Source organism: Oreochromis aureus, linkage group 23 (assembly GCF_013358895.1).
Source record: "Oreochromis aureus strain Israel breed Guangdong linkage group 23, ZZ_aureus, whole genome shotgun sequence".
NCBI lineage: Eukaryota > Metazoa > Chordata > Actinopteri > Cichliformes > Cichlidae > Oreochromis > Oreochromis aureus.
In genome coordinates, this window is record NC_052963.1 from 18,256,854 (window position 1) to 18,279,727 (window position 22,874).

General features: G+C 36.8%; 1 protein-coding gene across 10 annotated transcripts in view; it reads left to right on the forward strand.

Moving 5' to 3' along the window:
- Positions 1-17,304, forward strand: part of LOC116312279 (dextranase-like) — a 75,959-nt gene extending 58,655 nt beyond the window's left edge. Inside the window, exons 2-17 of one of the 10 annotated variants that reach the window (XM_039607376.1) lie at positions 97-222; positions 318-487; positions 2,124-2,220; positions 2,363-2,470; positions 3,659-3,691; positions 4,417-4,455; positions 8,471-8,536; positions 9,817-9,852; positions 10,580-10,618; positions 11,087-11,146; positions 12,793-12,879; positions 13,224-13,286; positions 13,399-13,485; positions 15,398-15,484; positions 15,829-15,891; positions 16,122-17,304. In XM_039607376.1, coding sequence (XP_039463310.1) covers positions 165-222; positions 318-487; positions 2,124-2,220; positions 2,363-2,470; positions 3,659-3,691; positions 4,417-4,455; positions 8,471-8,536; positions 9,817-9,852; positions 10,580-10,618; positions 11,087-11,146; positions 12,793-12,879; positions 13,224-13,286; positions 13,399-13,485; positions 15,398-15,484; positions 15,829-15,891; positions 16,122-16,165 — 1,137 coding nt within the window. In that variant the 5' untranslated portion in view covers positions 97-164 and the 3' untranslated portion in view covers positions 16,166-17,304. The remainder of the gene's footprint in view (positions 1-96; positions 223-317; positions 488-2,123; positions 2,221-2,362; positions 2,471-3,658; positions 3,692-4,416; positions 4,456-8,470; positions 8,537-9,816; positions 9,853-10,579; positions 10,619-11,086; positions 11,147-12,792; positions 12,880-13,223; positions 13,287-13,398; positions 13,486-15,397; positions 15,485-15,828; positions 15,892-16,121) is intronic. The other 9 variants (XM_039607366.1, XM_039607368.1, XM_039607367.1 and 6 more) reach the window with 9 other exon arrangements.
- Positions 17,305-22,874: the final 5,570 nt, after the last annotated feature.

The window sequence follows — 22,874 nt, forward strand, 5'->3', positions numbered from 1 at the left end:
AGATAATTGAATTACCTTGGTTCATTACATATATTTACTAAAAGTCAATTTAAATAATTATCTAATGTGTTAATTATGTAACTGTGATGTTTTTAGGTCGGTGTGAGGTGAGTACTTCCACTGGAGCGCTGACAATCTCAAACGTGACTGTAAAGGACAGCGGCATGTACACAGCAGAGATCAACAACAGAGTCATGAGTCCGACTAAAATCACTGTCATCTGTAAGTGGAGGAAATCAGACAGAAGTTTGCTTTGAATCATTTTTTCACCATATTTAAAATAAAAAGCTTGTTTGTTTGCTGTCTTTAATTATCAGCTGCTGTCCCCAAACCCACTGTCTCCAAATCGTGCAACCCTGAGATGACCATCTGTACTCTCACCTGTGAAGCCAGCATCACAGATGACACCAAATCAGTCACCTATTCCTGGATGATAGGCGATAAGCAGACAGCTCAGTCTTCAAGCAATCAGCTCAGAATAGCAAAGGTACAAACAGGATCTGACTGTTCACATAACACGTCAGCTGCTCATTTTTTTCCCAGACAATTTCTCATATAAACCACAGTATTAAAGCAGTGCCTAAAAAATATAGAAAACTTCAGACATCAGAAAAAGAAATGAATCTAAATATTTTCAACAATTTTTAAAAAAAAATTTAGGTTTATGTACATTTGTCATTTTAGGCATTAAAAGGGAATTTATTTGTTTGTTTTTTGTTTCACCCATTTTTGATAATTGACATTTTTGACATTTTTGATCATTATTTAAAGTTTTAGGAAAATGGCAAAAACAAAACATAACCAATGAAAGTAAATAAATGACCACAAAAATAAACACAAAACACTAGAAAAGTAAATAAAACACATTTTTTCTACTTTTTACACAGTAGCTGAAACAGCCACTCTTAAAAACCAAAAATAAAAAAAATTAAAAATTAAAACAAAGCCAACACAAACAGCGATAATTACATTTACAGTTTTCTATGTACCAACATATTTTAAAACACAGTGAACAACATAATCTCTGTTTTATACTACTCGAATAGTTTACCTGGATTATAGATATACATCTTTATTTATTATGTGTTCAGACCCTCAGGCATTTTTAGTGCATGTAGTTTAATAAACAATCAGTTCATACCTAACATATGAAGTCAGGGTCACTTTATTGGGTACACTTTGCCAATATTGTTTTGGACCCCTTTTTGTCTTCAGAGCCTTCCTGGCATAGCTTCAACAAGGTGCTGGAATTGTTCTTCAGACATTTTAGTCCATATTGACATGATTTGTCCCCACAAAGGTGCTCTATTGGACTGAGATTTGTTGACTATGGAGGCCATTTGAGTACAGTGAACTCATTGTTATGCTCAAGAAACCAGTTTGAGATGATTTATGGGAACATACAGGAGTGGTGAATACCAGATATATAAAAGCAGCAATCGAGACGAGGATATCTGATATCTTGAGGCAAAACTGGTATTATGAAATGCTTAATATTAATCTTTTTATAAAGTGCAGAATATTTAAGCGAGAGTTCCAACTGCAAAATTATGTGTGTAGTTTAAATCATTCCACTTGTTAAGGTTTAGATGTGGATTTTTTGATATCCTAGTAGCTACATGCAGATTTTATGCATATTTTAAACGTTTATGTGAACTTCGGAGCTTGGGTAACATGGACATGAATGTAGTCATTTTAAGTTAAGACAAAAATATCTGTCTGTGTTTCAGGTTGAGACTAAATGCTTATAAAATATAGACAGTGTGTAACTCTAAGGATATCATTAACAGGGTAAAATTAAAAATATTTCTAAAGAAATTATGTCTTTATTTGGACATGGGTGATTTGTTGACAGATGTATTGATTTATTTCTCCTTTTTTGATATTGACAACAAAGTGAAATAAAAGTGGATGGAAATGGTTAGTCTAGCACATGTTTATTTTGTATTTTCTGGAAATATAGTTACGTTTATCAGGGTGTATGCAGCCATCTTTGAGCCTGTCCCTGTGCTATTGATGTTAATCTGTTGATTGTCCACACATAGACAAGTGTCCTGTAATCTGTTTAAAATCTAATGAATGTCTTTGGTTTATGTGCTTCTCTCTTTTGTCTTTATTTCTAGAACAATACAGAATCTCTTGAAAACTCAGTCAGTTGTCAGCTGGAAAACCCAGTTAGCAGTGAAAGGAGTGACAATATAATCATTTCATTTGCAAGTGGTGAGTTATCACACCAATACGTATCAGTGACAGAAAGTGTTTCTTTTGATTAAAGATGGATTTTACAGATATTTAAAGATTGGGATATATTGTTTTGATAATCAGTTTTATTAATTTATTCTTTGTTCTTTTATTTTTGTAGGTGATCAACTGCATTGGATCATACCAGTAATAGTAACAGTGATTGCGTTGTTTGCGTTGATAGTGGGTGTAATTGTCTTTTTTCTTTGGAAAAAATACAGACATCGAGGTAAGAATCCATAAAATATTTGTGAACCTTACCTCCCTTTAACATCTTGATTTAATAATCATTATGCAAATGTGCATGATGAATGTTAGGTGAGGTTAAGCCACTCAATTATAAAAGCACAGCGTACTTACAATAAGATAGGAAAATATTGTTTTGCTACAAAATAACCAAGAAATTACACAGTACTTAAAATTACTTACAGAACAATGTGTCTCCTTCCTATAAAACACCTGAAGTCATGCACTTTGTGAAATTACTTGCACACCATGCTAACAGTATAATAAATTTTCCAATTATTTCTTTGTTTATTGTAATTGTTACTTATTCAAGTGTGCCTACTTTCAAGTATGTTTAGGTAAAAAATAATTAATTTGTTATTTAAAATAAAATGCATAGAAATTCCAAATAATTACAGAGGAATTATAGGGCCATATTAGAAAGTGTTAATAAAATATCTCGACATGTTAAAGAAGCAAACCAGACAAGCCTGTAGTACAGATAGTGTGATAAACCTATGACTCATGTATTTTACTTACAGATTTAGTCTCAGGGTATAACAGAATTGGTGAAAATCGCCGCATTTGTGTGTTTTCTTCTGTATCTAAGTCGTCCAGTCACACTTGTATGTAGGTTCATTATAAACACAATTTCTAGGCTAATTTTAATAGTGCTGAATGCAAACGTCTCTATCTACAACTATCCAGGCTCAAAAATGCCTCCAAATTATTAGACTTTGTCTTTATGTATTCATCAGAAACTAGTGCTGTCAGCGTTAATCTCATTAAAATGACGCTAACACTATAGCCGCATTAACGTGGCAAATCTCCATTAGCGAGTTAACGCGGATCGCCCCATGCGTGGGGCTACACAGCAATCCGCGTTAACTCGCTAATGGAGATTTGCCACGTTAATGCGGCTATAGTGTTAGCGTCATTTTAATGAGATTAACGCTGACAGCAATCTCAGAAACACAAAGTCACACATTTCAAAGCCAATAAAAAAAGATGTGACTGATGGATGAAAACAAACCAGGGTAAATTTCCTGTAAAGTTCATAGAGATGAAAAGCTGAACATTAAAACAGTAACAGCATCCTTTGCCCATATTATATGTTTGAGCTCAAATTGCAAAACAAGCAATGATTGATATTTCTGTCAATCAATAAATGTCTTTGTCTTCAATTCCCCAGAAATCGCACCACAAAATGTAGCAAATACAGCAGGTAAGATAATACAGTATAAAGCCTCTCTATAACTTATATTATTTGATGGTGTTAAAATGGGGATTTATTAAGACATATAGGACAGAGTCCACTGGTCTGGGAACAGTAAAAGAAGAAGTTTGGTAGATCAGTTGATTGACCAACTGCTGACATGTTGGGCCCAGCAGCCCAAAACAGGCAAAGCATATTTGCTGAAATAGACCGTCAATAATGATTAGTTTGCACTTACAGACATCATGTCTTTCATATGTGTGCATAGTTTAAATGTATAAGTAAAGCATTGTTTTAGCTGCTTCCTTCCACCACTGCCCTGTTTTAGATTATGTCAGAAGAAACTAAACTCAAAGCTGCCTGTATGCAGATAAACTTATAGATATTTAAATCTGGCATATTTCAGGTACATATTTACTCCACTGTGTTTATTTTAAAGCTTTGGATACTACTTATTTTTCTGATAAACTAAGTGTTTGTTCATAAATAAATGATTCTATATTCTCATAGATTAAGCTGGCAGTATATTAATTAACAGTAAAGCTGTAAAAGTGTCTCGGGCTGAACATTGTTATAGGGTCATTTGTCTGTTGTATTACGTCTGTGTCCTTAGAACTACAGTGACACTGAAGTTAAAACAAAATACAACATCACCAGCAGCAGTATAGTAGACTTTACACCAATTTACAGATAATGTGCTGTTCATGACATACATTTCTTTTACTATCTGACAGAGACGGTACAATTGGTTGGGATACAGAGTAATGGAGCAGGTGAGTAAAATCTTATTTAATGGGGGTAAAAACAATAATAAAGTAAATGTGACAGCAGGTGATGGATGCTTAAGGTCCTGATATTTCTTCCAACACCAGGTTTGTCAGTCCAAACCTGGCGCCATTCTCAAGATGGCGCCAGTGTTTTCGGCGAGCCGTCTCCTCGAGCTTTGTCTATTGTCTGCTATCCTATCTTCTCTGTGTTATCATGACGTCTTTGCGCTTCTTACCTATGATCGTCAAACTCTTTTGAATCTCCAGCCATTGACTCATCAAACGTCTGGTTTCAAGTGGCAGTCAGGGAACTTTTTCTCAACTCCGACGGATATCTCTGATCATTTACGTCGCTTTCCAGCTACCCTTCCACCTAGGAAACGTCATAGGAGACGCGGTAAACGGGGCGGTATTCGTGTTCGCCTCAAGGCTTACTTAAACTCACTTGACGCGACCAGCTACCACGTATTTGTAAATACTCTATCTTCTTCTCATGCTCTCTGGGGCCGCTTCTGCTATAGATTGCCCTGCCATCACTGGATAAGTCCTGCTGGACACTATGCTCACCTAGACTCCCCGGCCGAGTGCCCACCTGTTCGGAGCTGGGTGCGGCTCTCCAGAGGTGGTGTGAACTAGAGCAATCTTCGCCTGCTGAGATCTGTTCCAACTAGCAACAACCCGATTATACTTTGGATGGCTTTGCTAAATGTTAGATTGCTGGCAAACAAGACTTTTATTTTAAACAACTTTTTCCTCTCATCTCGGCTGGATTTTCTTTATCTGACGGAAACCTGGCTTCGTCCTGAGGGATCTTCTGCTTTTTCAGAACTTCTTCCCCCAGATTGTGCCTTTGCTAGCTCTCCTAGGATCTCTGGCAGAGGTGGAGGATTGGCTTCGATTTTTAAACACAAATTTCGATGCCGGGAACTACCACCCGTCTCTTTCACCAGCTTCGAGGTGCAGCTACTGGAACTGAACTGTGCTCCCCCAATTCTTTGTGCTGTGTTGTATCGATCTCCAAAATCTGTTAAGGATTTTATTTTTCAGTTTGCTGAACTACTAGGGAGCCTGTTTTTATGCTACGACCGTGTTTTAATTGTTGGTGATTTTAATATACATGTCTGTTGTGAGGCAAGCACACTAACAAAGGATTTCCTTGCCCTTATTGACACTTTTAATCTTACGCAATGGGTAAGTGAACCAACGCATTTAACAGGTCATTCGCTTGATCTAGTTTTATCCTACAGTCTGGATATTCGTATAACGTATATCAAGGACTCTGGGATCTCTGATCATTCTGTGGTTATGTTTAATGTTATGCTACGACATATGGAGCTTAACTGCGAGGGTCCCTTGCGCCAGATGCACTCGATTAATTCTGAAACCATTACTAACTTCTCTACTCTTTTCGCCAACTCTGCGCTCCCTGACTCCCTCTGTCTTGTGGATTTATCGGCTGACGAGTTTACCAACCTTTTTAATTCCACATGTTCCTCTATTCTGGACACTGTGGCTCCACCTAAGACTAAGCGTACTAAGTCGTCATGCCAACCCTGGCTGAATGAAACTACTCGTGCTCTCAGGCGCGAATGCTGTTGTGCTGAGAGGAAGTGGAAAAAGGATAAACTTGAAGTGTCAGCGGAAATCCTCCATAATTGTGTGTCAAAATATCAGAAGACTGTGAAAGCTGCTAAATCTGCCTACCTATCAGGTGTTATTTTGACTAATTGCCACAAGCCCCACGCTCTTTTTAAGATTTTGAACTGTGTGATTAATCCTCGTGCTACCGCACACAAGGAGGTTTCTCCGGCTCTTTGTGAAAGTTTTTTTAAGGTATTTTATTGAAAAAATCACTACTTTAAGGGCCCAGTTTTTATCAGTAGTTCCACATCAAGTTCCAGTTTCTAAATGCTCTGCTGTCTTTCAGCAGTTTGAGCCTGTGTCTCTTTCTGATGTAAAGGAAATAATTGACCACTTAACAATCTCCAATTCCCCACATGATATTCTTCCTGCCCGTATTTTTAAGGAAGCGTTGAATACTATTGGGCCTTGTATTTTATTAATTTTGAATGCATCATTGTCTTCGGGCTGCGTACCGTCTGCCTTCAAGCATGCTGTTGTTCAACCCGTTATTAAGAAGACTAATCTTGACCCTAGTGTTCTTTCAAATTATAGACCGATTTCTAAGCTTCCCTTTATGTCAAAGATCCTGGAAAAAGTGGTCTGTAAACAACTTCAGACCTTCTTAGATACCAATGGTATTACTGAAAAATTCCAGTCGGGCTTCAAGCCTCGACATAGTACTGAGACAGCTTTGTTAAGAGTTTTTAATGATCTCCTTTTAACCACTGACTCGGGTTGCTCTGTGGTTCTAGTCTTACTGGATCTGACTTCTGCGTTTGACACAGTAGATCATAACATTCTATTATCAAGGTTAGAGCAAGTAGTTGGCCTTAAGAGCACAGCCTTATCATGGTTTAAATCTTATCTTTTAGAGAGGTCATTCTCTATCACTATGGGGCAATACTCCTCCTCCTCTGCTCCTTTTCTCTGTGGTGTGCCCCAGGGGTCTGTTTTGGGCCCTATGCTATTCTCTCTGTACATGTTGCCCTTGGGATCTATTTTCCAAAGATATAATATTTCTTTCCATTGTTATGCCGATGACATTCAAATTTATTTCCCTTTCAGTTTGAATGTCACAGATCCATTGCATACATTGTTTAACTGTCTTCATGATGTGAGAACCTGGCTATCTCAAAACTCTCTAACCTTGAATGATAGTAAAACTGAAGTTATTGTCTTTGTCAGCCATATTCCATTGAACCAACTAATTGTTACCCTTGGCCCACTTGCTAGCTACCTCTCCCACATTGTAAGAGACCTCGGGGTACTCCTGGATAGCTCCTTCAAATTAGAGAAACAAGTATCTACTGTGGTTAAATCCAGCTTCTATCAGCTACGTCAGATTTCTAAAGCTAAGCCTTTCCTCTCCCCCAAGGACCTTGAAAAGCTTATTAATGCATTCATTACCTCTAGACTGGACTATTGTAACTCCCTCTATTTAGGACTCCCTCACTCCTCTCTTTACCGGTTGCAATTAGTACAGAACGCTGCTGCACACCTTTTATCGGGCGCCAGAATGCATGATCATATGACTCCAGTTTTAGCTAACTTACACTGGCTTCCTGTGAAATTTCGCATTGATTTTAAAATTCTTTTACTCACTTATAAAATCTTAAATAACACTGCCCCTAGTTATTTAACAGAACTTCTTCATTTATATAATCCTATAAAAGCACTAAGATCTTCTAACCAGATGCTCTTAATGGAACCTAAGTCTAGGTTGAAAACCAGAGGCGATCGTGCCTTTGCTATTGCAGCCCCTAGACTGTGGAACAACCTCCCTATTACCATTCGCTCTTCTGAGACTGTTCAGTCTTTTAAATCTCATTTAAAGACCCATCTTTTTACTCTGGCTTTGATGTAAGATAGTTTGATTATCATTTGGTTGGTTTCTATGTTTGTCTCGTCTTGCGTTGTTTGGTAAATTTGTCTTATTTTTATTTCCTAATTTGTGAAGCACTTTGATAAAAAACTGTTGTTTTTAAATGTGCTACATAAATACATTTTGATTGATTGATTTGATGATTGATTGAAGGAACATCATCTTCCTCTGTGGTCTCAGCATTAAATTCACCCAACACTGAAGAGCAAAATGTTTTCATAACATATAGCACAGCAGTAACAGCAAAAAGTTCCAACTCTTTGAAATTTCCCAGGAATTTACAGCACGTGAACTGTAATTAGCAACATGTAATCACGTCATCTTGTATAACTTGGTTGTTTTTTTAAAAGTAACATCAAAGCTGTGACTGTAGCATCGACCTGTATGAGCCTTAGAATTTGCAGGTTTAGCTGGACGGATCTGTGACCTGCAGGACGAGCATAAATTCCTCCTGTGTTTATTAGAAGTGAACAGAACGTTTGCTGTCTCTCATATGTATTGTGATTCTGTTTTCAGTAGTGACAGCTCCTGAGATACACAATGAAAACGAGTTGGAGTCCGCAGATTATGAAAATGAAGCAGGTGGGTAAAATCAGGGGAAAAAATAACAAATTATGTGATCAAACTCTGCAGCCTGTTTTACCAACAGTGCAGCTTCTGTGTAGGCTTTAATTAACAAGTTAAGATCAGTTTATCTTGTGTAATTTGAGAACTTTTTGCTGAACAAAAGATACATCAAATCAAAACTCAAACTTGTCAGATGTTCAGTGATTGTGACAGGGTTTTTAAATATGTCTTCTTTTACATAAACACATTTACGTGTGCACTGAACAGTGCACAGCTACCAGAGGTAGACCTGTTGGGTAAACTGAAAATGAGACAAGCAAAATCTTAAAACTCTAAAACCAGGAGAGCTTCATGTTTTTGTCTTAAAATTTTGAGGCCGCAAGTAAAAACAAACGTGGTTAATCCTAAAAGCTCAGCCTGCACTACCAAAAGATCAGACAGTTGCACTGCAGCACAGATCCCTTCTGTCCCTAATCAGTTTTAGTCCACTTTAGTTTCTGAGGCTCTGCAAGCTCAACTCACCTTCACCCCAACATTAGTGCTTATGACTGAAATAGTGATAACATTAACAAGTGAGATATTTGGTTTTAATGTGAAGCAATTAAATAAATAAAATAAAATTAATACCTGTACCAGAAAAGAGGAAGATTGTGCACCATGAGACAAACAAGAATTGCCTTGCCCAGTTCCTGATGTCTCCTGTGTCCACGAACACAGTGTCAGTTGTTGTACAACATTGAAAGATTTTCTACAACTATTTTGAAACTGTAAGTAAACTGAAGGAGTTTCAGGGACATTTTTTTAATAAAGCATATGTTCCAAATGAACGATCATCTACAATAAATTTGTTTTCATTTTCATGAGAATTAAAAATATCATTTTAAGAGTCAGCCGTGTGAGAAACTGGCAACCTGTTTATTTGAAATTGATTTAATCCTGAGGGATAAACCTACAGTATGAGATGCACTTTAATAGGCTGGAAATCAGTTTTGCAAACATCTACAAATTCCCAGGCTCAAAAATCCTCCAAATTATTAGACTTTGTCTTTATGTATTCATCAGAAACACATTTCAAAGCCAATTGAAAAGATGTGAGTGATGGATGAAAATAAACCAGGGAAATTTCCTGTTAACTTCATGTAGATGAAAAGCTGAACATTAAAACAGTAACAGCATCCTTTGCTCATATTATATGTTTGAGCTCAACAACCCCAAAGAAATAAGCTAAAATCGGAAAACAAGCAATGATTGATATTTCTGTCAATCAATAAATGTCTTTGTCTTCAATTCCCCAGAAATCAAAACACAAGACAAAGCAAAGACACAAGAAGGTAAGATAATACAGTATAAAGCCTCTCTATAACTTATATTAGGTGATGGTGTTAAAATGGGGATTTATTAAGACATATAGGACAGAGTCCACTGGTCTGGGAACAGTAAAAGAAGAAGTTTGGTAGATCAGTTGATTGACCAACTGCTGACATGTTGGGCCCAGCAGCCCAAAACAGGCAAAGCATATTTGCTGAAATAGACCCTCAATAATGATTAGTTTGCGCTTACAGACAGCATGTCTTTCATATGTGTGCATAGTTTAAATGTATAAGTAAAGCATTGTTTTAGCTGCTTCCTTCCACCACTGGCCTGTTTTAGATTATGTCAGAAGAAACTAAACTCAAAGCTGCCTTTATGCAGATAAACTTGTAGACATTTAAATCTGACATATTTCAGGTACATATTTACTCCACTGTGTTTATTTTAAAGCTTTGGATACTACTTATTTTTCTGATAAACTAAGTGTTTGTTCATCAATAAATGATTCTATATTCTCATAGAATAAGCTGGCAGTATATTAATTAACAGTAAAGCTGTAAAAGTGTCTCGGGCTGAACATTGTTATAGGGTCATTTTTCTGTTGTGTTACGTCTGTGTCCTTACAGAACTACAGTGACACTGAAGTTAAAACAAAATACAACATCAGGAACAGCAGTATAGTAGACTTTACACCAGTTTGCAGATAATGTGCTGTTCATGACATACATTTCTTTTACTATCTGACAGAGACTCTACCATTGGTTGATATAAAGTGCAATGGAGCAGGTGAGTAAAATCTTATTTAATGGGGGTAAAAACAATAATAAAGTAAATGTGACAGCAGGTGATGGATGCTTAAGGTCCTGATATTTCTTCCAACACCAGATTTGTCAGTCCAAGGAACATCATCTTCCTCTGCGGTCCCAGCATTAAATTCACCCAACACTGAAGAGCAAAATGTTTTCATAACAGCAGTAACAGCGAAAAGTTCCAACTCTTTGAAATTTCCCAGGAATTTACAGCACGTGAACTGTAATTAGCAACATGTAATCACGTCATCTTGTATAACTTGGTTGTTTTTTTAAAAGTAACATCAAAGCTGTGACTGTAGCATCGACCTGTATGAGCCTTAGAATTTGCAGGTTTAGCTGGACGGATCTGTGACCTGCAGGACGAGCATAAATTCCTCCTGTGTTTATTAGAAGTGAACAGAACGTTTGCTGTCTCTCATATGTATTGTGATTCTGTTTTCAGTAGTGACAGCTCCTGAGATACACAATGAAAACGAGTCCACAGATTATGAAAATGAAGCAGGTGGGTAAAATCAGGGGAAAAAATAACGAATTATGTGATCAAACACACATAATTGTTCGAACGTTATTACAATATACATAATTATCATGTTCGTACAATTAGGGTTGGGCCATATCATACTTTCACGGTAATACTGGTATAATGTTGCTATAGAATATGGGTAAAATGTGCATGCGCAGTGCCTTTGTTTTCATACGCACATGGCGGTGACAGAGAATGAGAAGGGCGAAAGTGGATCGTTGAATGAAACGGATGAACCAGAATTGGTTTGTAAAAATGCTGCAACTTCAGTCGTGTGGAACTGGTTTAGCTTTTGTCCGTCAGATACACAACACAGCACTATTTTTGGTAGAGCATGCTAGCAGGCCGTCGTTATTACCGTGTTTTTTTGGAAAATACGGCACACTTAAAATCGATCCTTTGATTTTTCTGAAAATCGACAGTGTCCCTTATAATCCCGTGTGCCTTATGTATGAATTCTGGTTGTGTTTACTGACTTCGAAACGATTTTATGTGGTACACTGCGCTCGAAAAATCTGTCAAATGTTTTAGTAAAACTCTAAAAGAGGTTATACACACACAATATGGTAATACAGTGGAACCCCGACTTACGAAATTAATTCGTTCCCGTGGGTCTTTCGTAAGTCGAAGCATCCATCGCGCCTTCTGAGTGAACGACAGGCTATAGGCTAATTGCTAACTACAAAAACAATACATCGTTCACGTGGAACAGCGAAGCGCAAGTACAAAAGCCAAGGGGGTTGTCACATGATTCGGAAGGCATTGTGGGCATTGTGGTCATTCTGGGCTCAGCCAATCAGAGCCAGGGGATTTCGTTACACGGGCATTTTGCCGTAACACGGGCAGAAATATTGCTGTTAAGTGCCTTTGTAACTTGAATTTTTCGTTAAATGGGGTATTCGTAAGTTGGGGTTCCACTGTATTATGTTGAAGCACAATACGTATCACTCCGCATGGCTCCTGCCTACGAACCCGCACCACTTGATGGATTGTCGGAGCATTACGGCTATCGTAGGCGGGAGCCTCGCGGAGTGATACGTACTGTGCTTCAACATAATATTACTGTATTGTGTGTGTATAACCTCTTTTTAAGTTTTGTGGATATTATACATGGTTATGCTGAGGATATGTCGGCCAATTTCCACTGGAAATGCCTTTTGGTTAAACTCAGCAAGGAATTTGCACTGTTACATTTTTATATAACTTTAATGCACATAAAAAACAGCTGCTTGTTTAAGTGAAAATACATTGATGGGGTTTTTTTTTTGCACTAATAAAGTTGTGGAGTTGTAAAGACGATATAATTGTCTAGTGTCAATTATATTGTCAGTTATATCATTATCGCAAATTTTCAAATGTATATCGTGATAAATATTTTTGGTCATATCGCCATGCTCTACGTACAATATAATATTTATATTGTACGAACGTGAAAGGTTTTTTGTTATGACGTGATAATTATGCATATTGTACAAACATGAAAAGTATATTGTTAGAACAAAAACTTTTCACGTTTATAATGTGATATATCTCTATTTTTCATTTGCCTGGGCAGCAGCTCTACACTTCTGTATCGACCTGTTAGGGTTGTGATATTTTATTTATTTTTTTTAATCATTTCACAGAGAAGTTTACAACTACCTCAGAGGTCAAGGTTGAATCTGGTAAGGACCAAACACCTGCAGCATCCACAGATTCCAGCAGTAAACCTGGTGAGTAAACTGAAAGTGAGATCAATATGAGTTTAAAACACATGTGCACAATCAGACATACACACACTTACTCAAAACTCTGCCTGGAATACTGACAGATCAGCTGACACTTTTCTGTCCAGTGTTGAAGTTAATCATTTCTAAATGACAAATCTAACTTAGATCCTGATGTTTGAGATCACATTAGTTTCTGAGACTCAGCAAGCTGCTCTGAAACAAGCCAGGAATGTAATATTGTCTAAGATGAAGATCTGCAGGCATATTTTCTGAACTTAACATCTGGTTGTTTTTGTTTTGTTTGTTTTGTTTGTCGTTGATTCTTTAAATGTGCGATGGTTTGACAGACATGCCAGCGCTGGACTCAAAGAGTAATGAGACGTCAGATTCTGAGGCGAAACCTGAAACTGGTGAGAAAAAAAGTCGTCACAGCAGAGAAAATTTTTTTAAAATGTGATTTAATCCTGAGGGATCAATCTGTTATGGTTGTTATATTTTATTTATCATTTAATTACTTCACAGAGACGTCAAAAACCACCTCAGAGGTCAAGGATGAACCTAGTCAGGACCAAACACCTGCAGCATCCACAGATTCCAGCAGTAAACCTGGTGAGTAAACTGAAAGTGAGATGAATATGAGTTTAAAACACATGTGCACAATGAGGACAACTTCATGTTCTTTTTTTGTGTGAGTTAAAAAAAAATGTGGCTAATGCTGTTTGATCTGTTTTAGCCCGTTTTATTTTCTGAGACTCTGCAAGCCACTTTGCAACCCAGCTGCACCTGCATATTAGTGCTTATGACAGAAACAAGCATCAAATTAACAAGCAAGAGTTTGATCAATAAAACTTGACAGAGTGAATCCTTACATTAAAGTGGGATGGGTCTTTGTAGCACCTAACCAGAGATAGAGTCCGTAATAATCCTTTGACACAGGCACCTGAAACATTTTATCCAGCTAAAGGCATTTTGTTAGCATTTAAGCTCTCAGCTGAATGTTTTGTCCTCCAGTGGTTTTTCAAATGGGGCACATTGCACTCTGTCTCCACTGGATATTATAACCAGGATTTTAAACAATCTTCTGACATTTTACGGTCAAATAAAAAGGTCAAGAAACAGGTGAAACATCATACAGCAACTCATAAAATACAAAATGGATTTGATGTGACGGTGCAAAATGTTCAAACTAATGAGATCAATGGAGGATTGGCTACTTGGTGCATTTCCTACTGACATGAGGGCTTTGTTTTTTGTCCTGGTGTGAATTTGATCAGAAATATTTAAAAACTGAAACAAGCAGAAGCACCTCTCAGACTCACCACAGCGTCTCCAAAGAGTGCTGTTTGTGGGAACTTGACTTTTTCAGTGAACGTGTGAATGTAAGAGGTTTTCATACTTACAGTCCCTCTGGCTAATTGTTAGTTGCATGTGTCCCTCTGTATGCTAGCATGTGTTTAGTGTACTGTGGGGTTTACACATTCACCTAATAAGTAAAAAATCTCTGGTTCAAGCCCAGGAGGAGACACATTGAGGGTCGTGTCAGGAAAGGTCACATGGCATCTCTTATGACTAAGGGACGCGACACTTTCAGTGTGTATATATATTACACAACAAGTTCGGGCCCGAAAAATTTTAATTTGGGCTCATTTTGTCGCAACGTACTCGGCGTGTCAAAGCTTTTAAAGTGAGGAGAGTGTTTCACAAAACTAATTTTCAGCCTATTAAAGTGCATCTTATACCGTAGGTTTATCCCACAGGATTAGGTCACATTTAAAAAGATTTGACTTTTACAATTATAATTACTGAGAGCTCTCAACATGTCACATGAGTAACATGTTAAGACCAGTGAGATGAGTGGCACACTGTCCATGTGGGACATTTCCTGGGGCCAAAGGATCATTTCTGCCAGATGTGAATTTAGCCAGTTGTATTTTAGCTGAGGGTGAAAATATATTTAAAACCACAAAGTCAGCATTGAGCAAATAATGTATGAAGTATATTCCAGGTTAATTAATCACTGGAAACAAATTAAGCTCAGTGGTTAATATGTATTTACATGTAAATGTGTTCATTACAAAAAACCTGTCGCACCAAAAAGACAAAAAAATCAAATAATATGAAAGTATTCTTAAACCTTTTGTTTCTGTTTTATTTAAAAAACGTTGAGTTAATACAACCTTTAAAGTGCTCTGGGTCAATCTGACTGTAAGTAAACTGAAGGGGTTTCAGTGACATGTTTTTATTAATGCATAGGTTCCAAATGTACGATCATTTCCAATAAATTTGTCAATGAATTTGAATTTGTATCATTTTAACGAGAGTTAAAAATATCATTTTAAGAGTCAGCCGTGTGACAAACTGGCAGCCTGTTTATGTAAATGTGATTTAATCCTGAGGGATAAACCTACAGTATGAGATGCACTTTAATAGGCTGAAAATCTGTTTTGTGAAACTCAAACTGGAACTCTGTGACAGATCTGCTGTTGTTCTGATGCTTTTTTGTTTTCTAATCACTTCACAGAGACGTCAAAAACTACCTCAGAGGTCAACGATGAATCTGGTAAGGACCAAACACCTGCAGCATCCACAGATTCCAGCAGTAAACCTGGTGAGTAAACTGAAAGTGAGATCAATATGAGTTTAAAACACATGTGCACAATCAGACATACACACACTTACTCAAAACTCTGCCTGGAATACTGACAGATCAGCTGACACTTTTCTGTCCAGTGTTGAAGTTAATCATTTCTAAATGACAAATCCAACGTAGATCCTGATGTTTGAGATCACATTAGTTTCTGAGACTCAGCAAGCTGCTCTGAAACAAGCCAGGAATGTAATATTGTCTAAGATGAAGATCTGCAGGCATATTTTCTGAACTTAACATCTGGTTGTTTTTGTTTTGTTTGTTTTGTTTGTCATTGATTCTTTAAATGTGCGATGGTTTGACAGACATGCCAGCGCTGGACTCAAAGCGTAATGAGACGTCAGATTCTGAGGCGAAACCTGAAACTGGTGAGAAAAAAAGTCATCACAGCAAAGAAAAAAACAGTATTCCTTAACCTTTCTGTTTTATTTTTAAAACCTCAAATTTGTGCTCAATAACTCACCTGTAGATGACCTGTAATGTGTATGACAGACAAACAACAACTTATCTAAGCTAATTCACCACCCACCTTGCAGAAAAGGGTGAATGTGTCTGTCAGATGAACCATTGTGCTGAAAGATTTTTCCATATTAAACAGACAATCTACAGGAACCACAGCAGGGGCCAGAGAGGACAACATAGGACCAGAGACTTCTTCACCGAGTGTAGAAAGAGCCAAATCTTTATCCTCAGTCACTTAAGGACTGTTTGTATTACATAAGTGCACAAGGTGGAGGAAGGGAGAGGTTACATGTTTGATATTTAATGCTGTATGTGTCAGAAATGCTGTAGTATCATTATTGCTTTTTCTTCCTGCCCTTTCATCACATTTAATTATGCATTTAAGCTTTAGCAAACATCACTGATGTTCAGCTAACAAAACAAACTGGGCTTAAAGCATCTGTGCATTTCTGAACATGTTTTTCTGTAAGATTCGTGGTCTTGTTCATTTGCTGTGAAAATCACTTCACTACCACCCATGATGGCAGCTCGTAACAAGCTTAGTTAAGTCTCTAATTGGCTTCATTTATGGACCTTGAAAGGGAGATGTCCATATATGTGGGTATTAGAGATGTGAAACAATGACAGGAGAAAAAAAACATTAGCGATCCAGCTGGGTGAGGTGAGGTGACTTTGACAGGAGCAGCTGGGATGACTAGCAGTGTTACTGAGTGACAGATGAAGGGTTTTGAAATCAGAGCAGGGGTGTCAAAGCTGTGTTAGCTCATAGGTCAAATATAGCTCTACCTGATCTCTGGTAGGCTGGACCAGTAAAAGCATTGCATAATAATGATTTTGGCTCTGAAAGTGCAAAGATTCACCAGGGACAGTGCTGAGATCATCAGATGAGAAGTTTTAAAAATTCCTTTTAAATTATTAAGGTCATTTAATGAGTGCTCTGTCAAAAAAAAAAAAAAAAAAAAAAAACAGACAGTAAGCTGCCTGAGACATCTTAAGATAAAATAGGTGCAATTTCAACAACATATCATTTTTTTTCCACTTTGAATTGAGAGCACTGTCATTAAATGCACTTTATTCTATAGTCGAAAGACAGAGCACCTTCACATGTAGAGCTTTTGTAAGTAAACAACTACAATATTTTACCTCTTATGATTCAAAAAGCTGTCTTAGACGTAAAATACTTTACTTTTTTCAGACACCTCTCTTGTGCATTAGATCAATACTGGCATGACCACACCAGGAATAACATTAATTTAGGGAAAAACAGGAGGAATTAATGAGACTGTGCAAAGCCTTCCAGTAAACTGATTCCTTCTCAGGCCTGTTGTGGCATGTTTGACACTCCTTGCGCTTGAAATGTCCTTTCATTTCTATGATAAGTATATAGTATACATATATATATATATATATATATATATATGTGTGTGTGTGTATATATATATATATATATATATATATATATATATATATATACATTCATATATATATATATATATATATATATATATATATATGAATGTATATATATATAATATGTGTGTGTATATATATATATATATATATATATATATATATATGTATGCATATATATATGTATATATACATATTTATAAGGTCAGAGACTCAGTCTGACATTCATTTTAAAATAAGATGTTCCTTTTATTCTGCTGCTCTGACTGACTTTATGTGTGTAAAAATCAGGTTTATAATTGAATACGTTATCCCACCTTGAACCTTTATAACACTCCTTAGTGTCACCTAAAAGCAGCACTGATTGAAGTATTTTCTTTAAACTGGTGGAATAAGTTTGAACACCTGGTGCGACATTGAAGGTCACTGTTAGTGGTGCTTAGTGCTTCATCACAAATGCACTCATGGGAACCTGGAATGCATTTGAGATCACTTTTATAGGTTTTTCACTTCACCAGTCTCCATGCTCAGTCACATATTACATATTCCAGAGGTACAGAAGAAGAGGGGAGGCGTTTGTGCCGTGTGTGTGACATCAGCTTGCTCTTGAACTTTGAGTTCTTCCAGCCTGAGTGAGGTATTTTGTAGCGCTATCACAATTAACTTGAATTTCACTGGTCACAGGACACATATGGTGACTCACTGTGGTGCACTGATGGTGAAGTGGAATGTGTTAAAGAGTATTTTTTACAGATATTTATTTACTTTACACTAACAACATGGCAACAGTGTCAATGTTTAGACTTTAACTGTAGAAGAAAATAATATAAAGACTTATAGATGAAAATGCTAAAATGCCAAAGATCAGACACATGTGATGTATTCTACAGTGCAAAAAAAGTGATACTTTTGTATCACTTTTTTGCACTGTAGGTGAAAACTGTCATTTTGTACCCTGTGTTTAATGTATTTAAGGATGTGAATGTACAGAAATCCATTATTTGTCAATCAGAAGTCAATTGTTAGCATTTTTACTGGTAGCGAGCATCATATTTGTAAAATCATGAAAACAAAGACAATAAAATTATTGAGATTTATTCGTGTAGTCATGTCATGCTTCTTCCTTTGATAAATATTTTCATTCTATCAATTACAGAATGGCGGGTAAAGGCTGCACTAGATATTCCATGTGATAACTTTGATAGGGTAGTTATCAAAGATTGGTAGTCACACTTTTTACTCTTACATGAATTGCTGATCCATGAAGCATCTTTTGATAACCATCAACATCAAAGCTGAAGATTTGCTGTCTCCTTTTCCTGGTATACTTTTCATTTTTGCAATTAATTGTAACAAAAAGTAATCAACCACCAACAACACACTGACGTAAACACTCATCTTGTATAAAAAGCCTCGAGGTTTTGCAAACGAGTAGATGTCTTTTAAAAGAAAAACAGGTAAACGGAGATTTTAAAACTTGATGCATGCTTAATGATCCAGGTAAGAAAATTTTCTGATTTCTCCATTTCACGTTTGCTAGTCTTGATCTAGCAACCCTGTGAGGCCAGACTCAAGATGTACTTCCTTGTGGCTCACCACAAACTATTTTGTCAACAGAGACTTTCCTGGCCACAAAAATATTTCTCACACTCACAGGCTGTGAATATGTGCGACAACCAACCCCAAATGATCTCTTGGTGAACATTTTAACCTGGCTACGACATAGCTTTAGCTTGCCAGTAAGAAAAACTGGTTGAAATCTAAGCAAAAGATTTTTAAGTGTCTATTCTTTAAATGATTAGTGATGTGTGGGCTTTCGTCCCAAAAACAAAAATACAAAAAATTACTCTGACCCATGAACATTACAAAATACCTCCTGCCCTCAAAGATTTGTGCCTTTTCCATAAATTGACTACAACAAAGTGGACAGATTGCTAAGTCTAGCTCAGTGTTGCATCAGATAACCAGTCTGGGGCCCAATCAGGACTCAGTAACAAAGGAGCAAATGGTATATTTGAAAGGATTATTCTTCATGTTTGAGTTGTGCTTTCTTGTTTGCTCAACCTGTATGGAAAACCTCAATGTTTCACAAACTAGTAGATGACGTCACTGTGGCTGCTATCTGTGCTTACTAGTCTGATGCAGGGTTCAGCTGCTCTGCAACTGGGCTATTTTTTTTATTTTCAGCTTCCTGTTTTATTTTTAAATTTAAATTTCTAACAACTCAATGGCGTATGCATCAAATATATTTATAGTATCTAATGTAAAATGACTCACTGTGCAAATCATATCAATAATATTGTGACCGATGAATGATTATTAATGTGTAAACTATCACTTTAATATTGCAGTGCAGATTATATTTGTTACTTAAACTTAAACTTCTGGTTATTTTATAATAATACAGCATAATTCATTAGGCTTATATTTTAAATACATATATATATATATATATATATATATATATATATATATATATATATATATATATATATATAGTAGAGAGAGAGAGAGAGATATATAAATATATTCAAAGATAATGTAAAGGAATTACACACATCATATAAACACTTGAATATGTAAAAGTACAACCAAACTGTATTTCAGTAGATGAGTCATCGAGCCGCCCTCTGCAGAGGAGCCACCTTTTAATTCCTCTTCTTGTCTTCAGTTTGTCAGTCTCTGCTTGTTGCACTTTTCTCTCTGTTTTCCCGTATTTTTGCAATTATTTATTCACAGTTTATTTGTAGCTTCCTGCTGTTGTTACTGATATTATCAGCTGATTCTTTGCTGTTTTCAGTCTTGTTTTTGACTCGTTTGACAGCATGTTTCTGTCTGTGGGACTGATGATGCTGACCATCGCAATGGGAGTCATCTCAGGTGAGTTGGGGAATTTTGTATGGGCACTTAACAAATACTGTCTCAAACTAAATGTCATGTTTTGCGCTGTGTAGCAGGCAGGAGGTAGGACCCAAACAGTACTCGGAGACTGAGTGATTAACTAAAGGCAGCAGCTTTATTGCTGGAGAATACTCAAACATGAAATACCAGAGAACTAAACTAGAAAACCGTGAACCAGCAAGCTAGCCCAGTACCAGAAACACAGAGGAAAAACAGCACAGTGAGGGTAACGCGTAACACAGAGCATGGAAAAAAACAGGGCTTAAATACACACTGGCGTAATCAGGGAATGGGAGACAGGAGGGAGACACAGCTGGGAGAAATTAGACCTAACGAAACAAGGGGAAGCAAAACTAGAAACACTACCACGAGACAGGGACTTTCAAAGTTAAGCAGGAAACACGACAGGCACAGACTTGACACTGAACAAAAACATGGAGCACAGAGACAGGAGTGACATGAGACATGACTGAATGGAGAACAAGATAAATAATAATAATACATAATCAGAGAATATAACTTAAACAGATACAAAACACTAGTTCACTGACCTAGGACAATAAAGGTGTATATTTTGCACACATATAACCTACAGTGTTATATGTCAAGGTTTAAAGAACTTCCTCCACATAATTAAAAGTGATGTTTAAACGAAGTATGTATGATATATGATTACAGCTATTTTAAATATTCATAAAATTTTAATTCTTTGCATTTTAAAAGGTATCAGCTTGTCCTCATATAACCTAGGTTGGGCCCATAAATGACTGAAAACAAGAAGTGAAATATATATAAATATATACAAACAAACTAAAAGTATATTTTCACTCTAAAATCTGAAAAAAATAGAGCGTTGCAAATTTTCATTCACCCTCCAATAATGTATGTTAGGTGTGAATAGTGAAGTGCTTGCAAACTGCTTGCAAACATATTCAGTCCTTTTCACTTTTATAAGCCACAGTTCAACAGGGTTCACATTTTAATGTTACCTTTGAAAGCAGCGCAGTTATTTAGATGACATTTGTAGTGTCTAAGAATGATTCAGAGTGAATAATAATAATCAATTTTCAGTATAATATACCAGTTTTAGGATGAACACTTTAGTTATCAAACCTGAGGCAAAGGCTCAAAAGTAAGTAAGCTAAATAACTGTTTTTGGTACAGCAGATAAGAGGGGAAGCATACACAGGTTGTTTCTTTTCCCCTTTTTTTCAGTCGCTTAACCACATGAAGGCAGTCTGTCATGATCGGAGGCAATAAGACGCAGCGTTCTCAGGCACAAACCACTTTTATTGAATTGTAGCCGCTGCGTACGTGCCAACATCAATTTCTGAAGGAAAACATATACACACCAGTATTCTAGTGACCTCTAGTGGCTGCCCCCATGGTAGCCTTACTAGGACAACATAAACAGATTTCACAACACAGTCCATTTTACTTTCAGCAATTAAAGTAAAAGACATAAAAACCACATTGCCACACTTGGACAAGAGCTGCTTTTACATTAAGGTTTTCTAATTCATACAAATTCTCCCTTGTGTCCTTATGCCACGATTTAACCTCCTAGGACCTGGCGTCCACATGTGGACATCACATTTTGGGTTGTCTAGACCAAAATACAAAATTTTGCTCTACAAGGGCCTGATATCCACTTGCCAGGACATTATACTGCCACTGTTCTATCGAAATTTAAAACGGATGTCCTCACAAAAATCAGGTAATTCTTTGTTTTTACATTCATTAGGTCCCAATCAGCCCAAATAGCAAAGAGAAATTAAAAATGCATGCCATGACAGAGTTCGGGTCTTAGGAGGTTAAGAGGATGTTACGATCCGTGGGGTTAAGAATTCTTCTCTTAAGCGTGGAGTTGGTCCTTTCAGGTAAGATGGACACTATGGGAGTTTTCAGTGGCGTGAACAATGGCGCATAGCTTCATACTAACCGTGTGTGTTTTATTCTTAGTGTTTACATTTCGCCACCGTGTTAATAGTAATGTAAAGGAGTGTACAGGGATGGGGGTGTTCATGGCGAACCGGATATGTCGCTATTCTGGAGCCATTAAACACGAACCAGGAAAAAAACGAACTTTTTATTAGTAGTTTATTAATAGTTTAAGCTGAGGTCTACTTTAATTGGTGGAAGATTAACATACGAGTTCGAGTCAAAAGCTATATTGATATGATAAAAGATTAACTCCCAGTGTGAAATGGAAGTTTTTGTGTCGCAAACAACCCGCTTCAGGACGATGCCCCGTAAATAGACCCTGAAGCAGGTGAAACAACAAGAACAGAAATTGTTCAAATATTCATCACATTTATTTCTGGGGTGTCTGTAAAGCAGCTAATATAAGACACATGTTTCACCCGTCAGTCCAGCACCGATTGATCTGGAGCACCGGATCAAATTAGAATTAAAAAAACGGCAGCGGCCATTTTGAGGTCATTCATTCCAAAACGATCCCGTCATTTGTAGGCCCAGCTCGCTCGCACAGAAAGTCCAATAAAAGTATTTAAAGGGGTTCATATGAGTTTTAGGGAACAGTAACATTGATTTTATGATGTTATATATGTTTTATAAT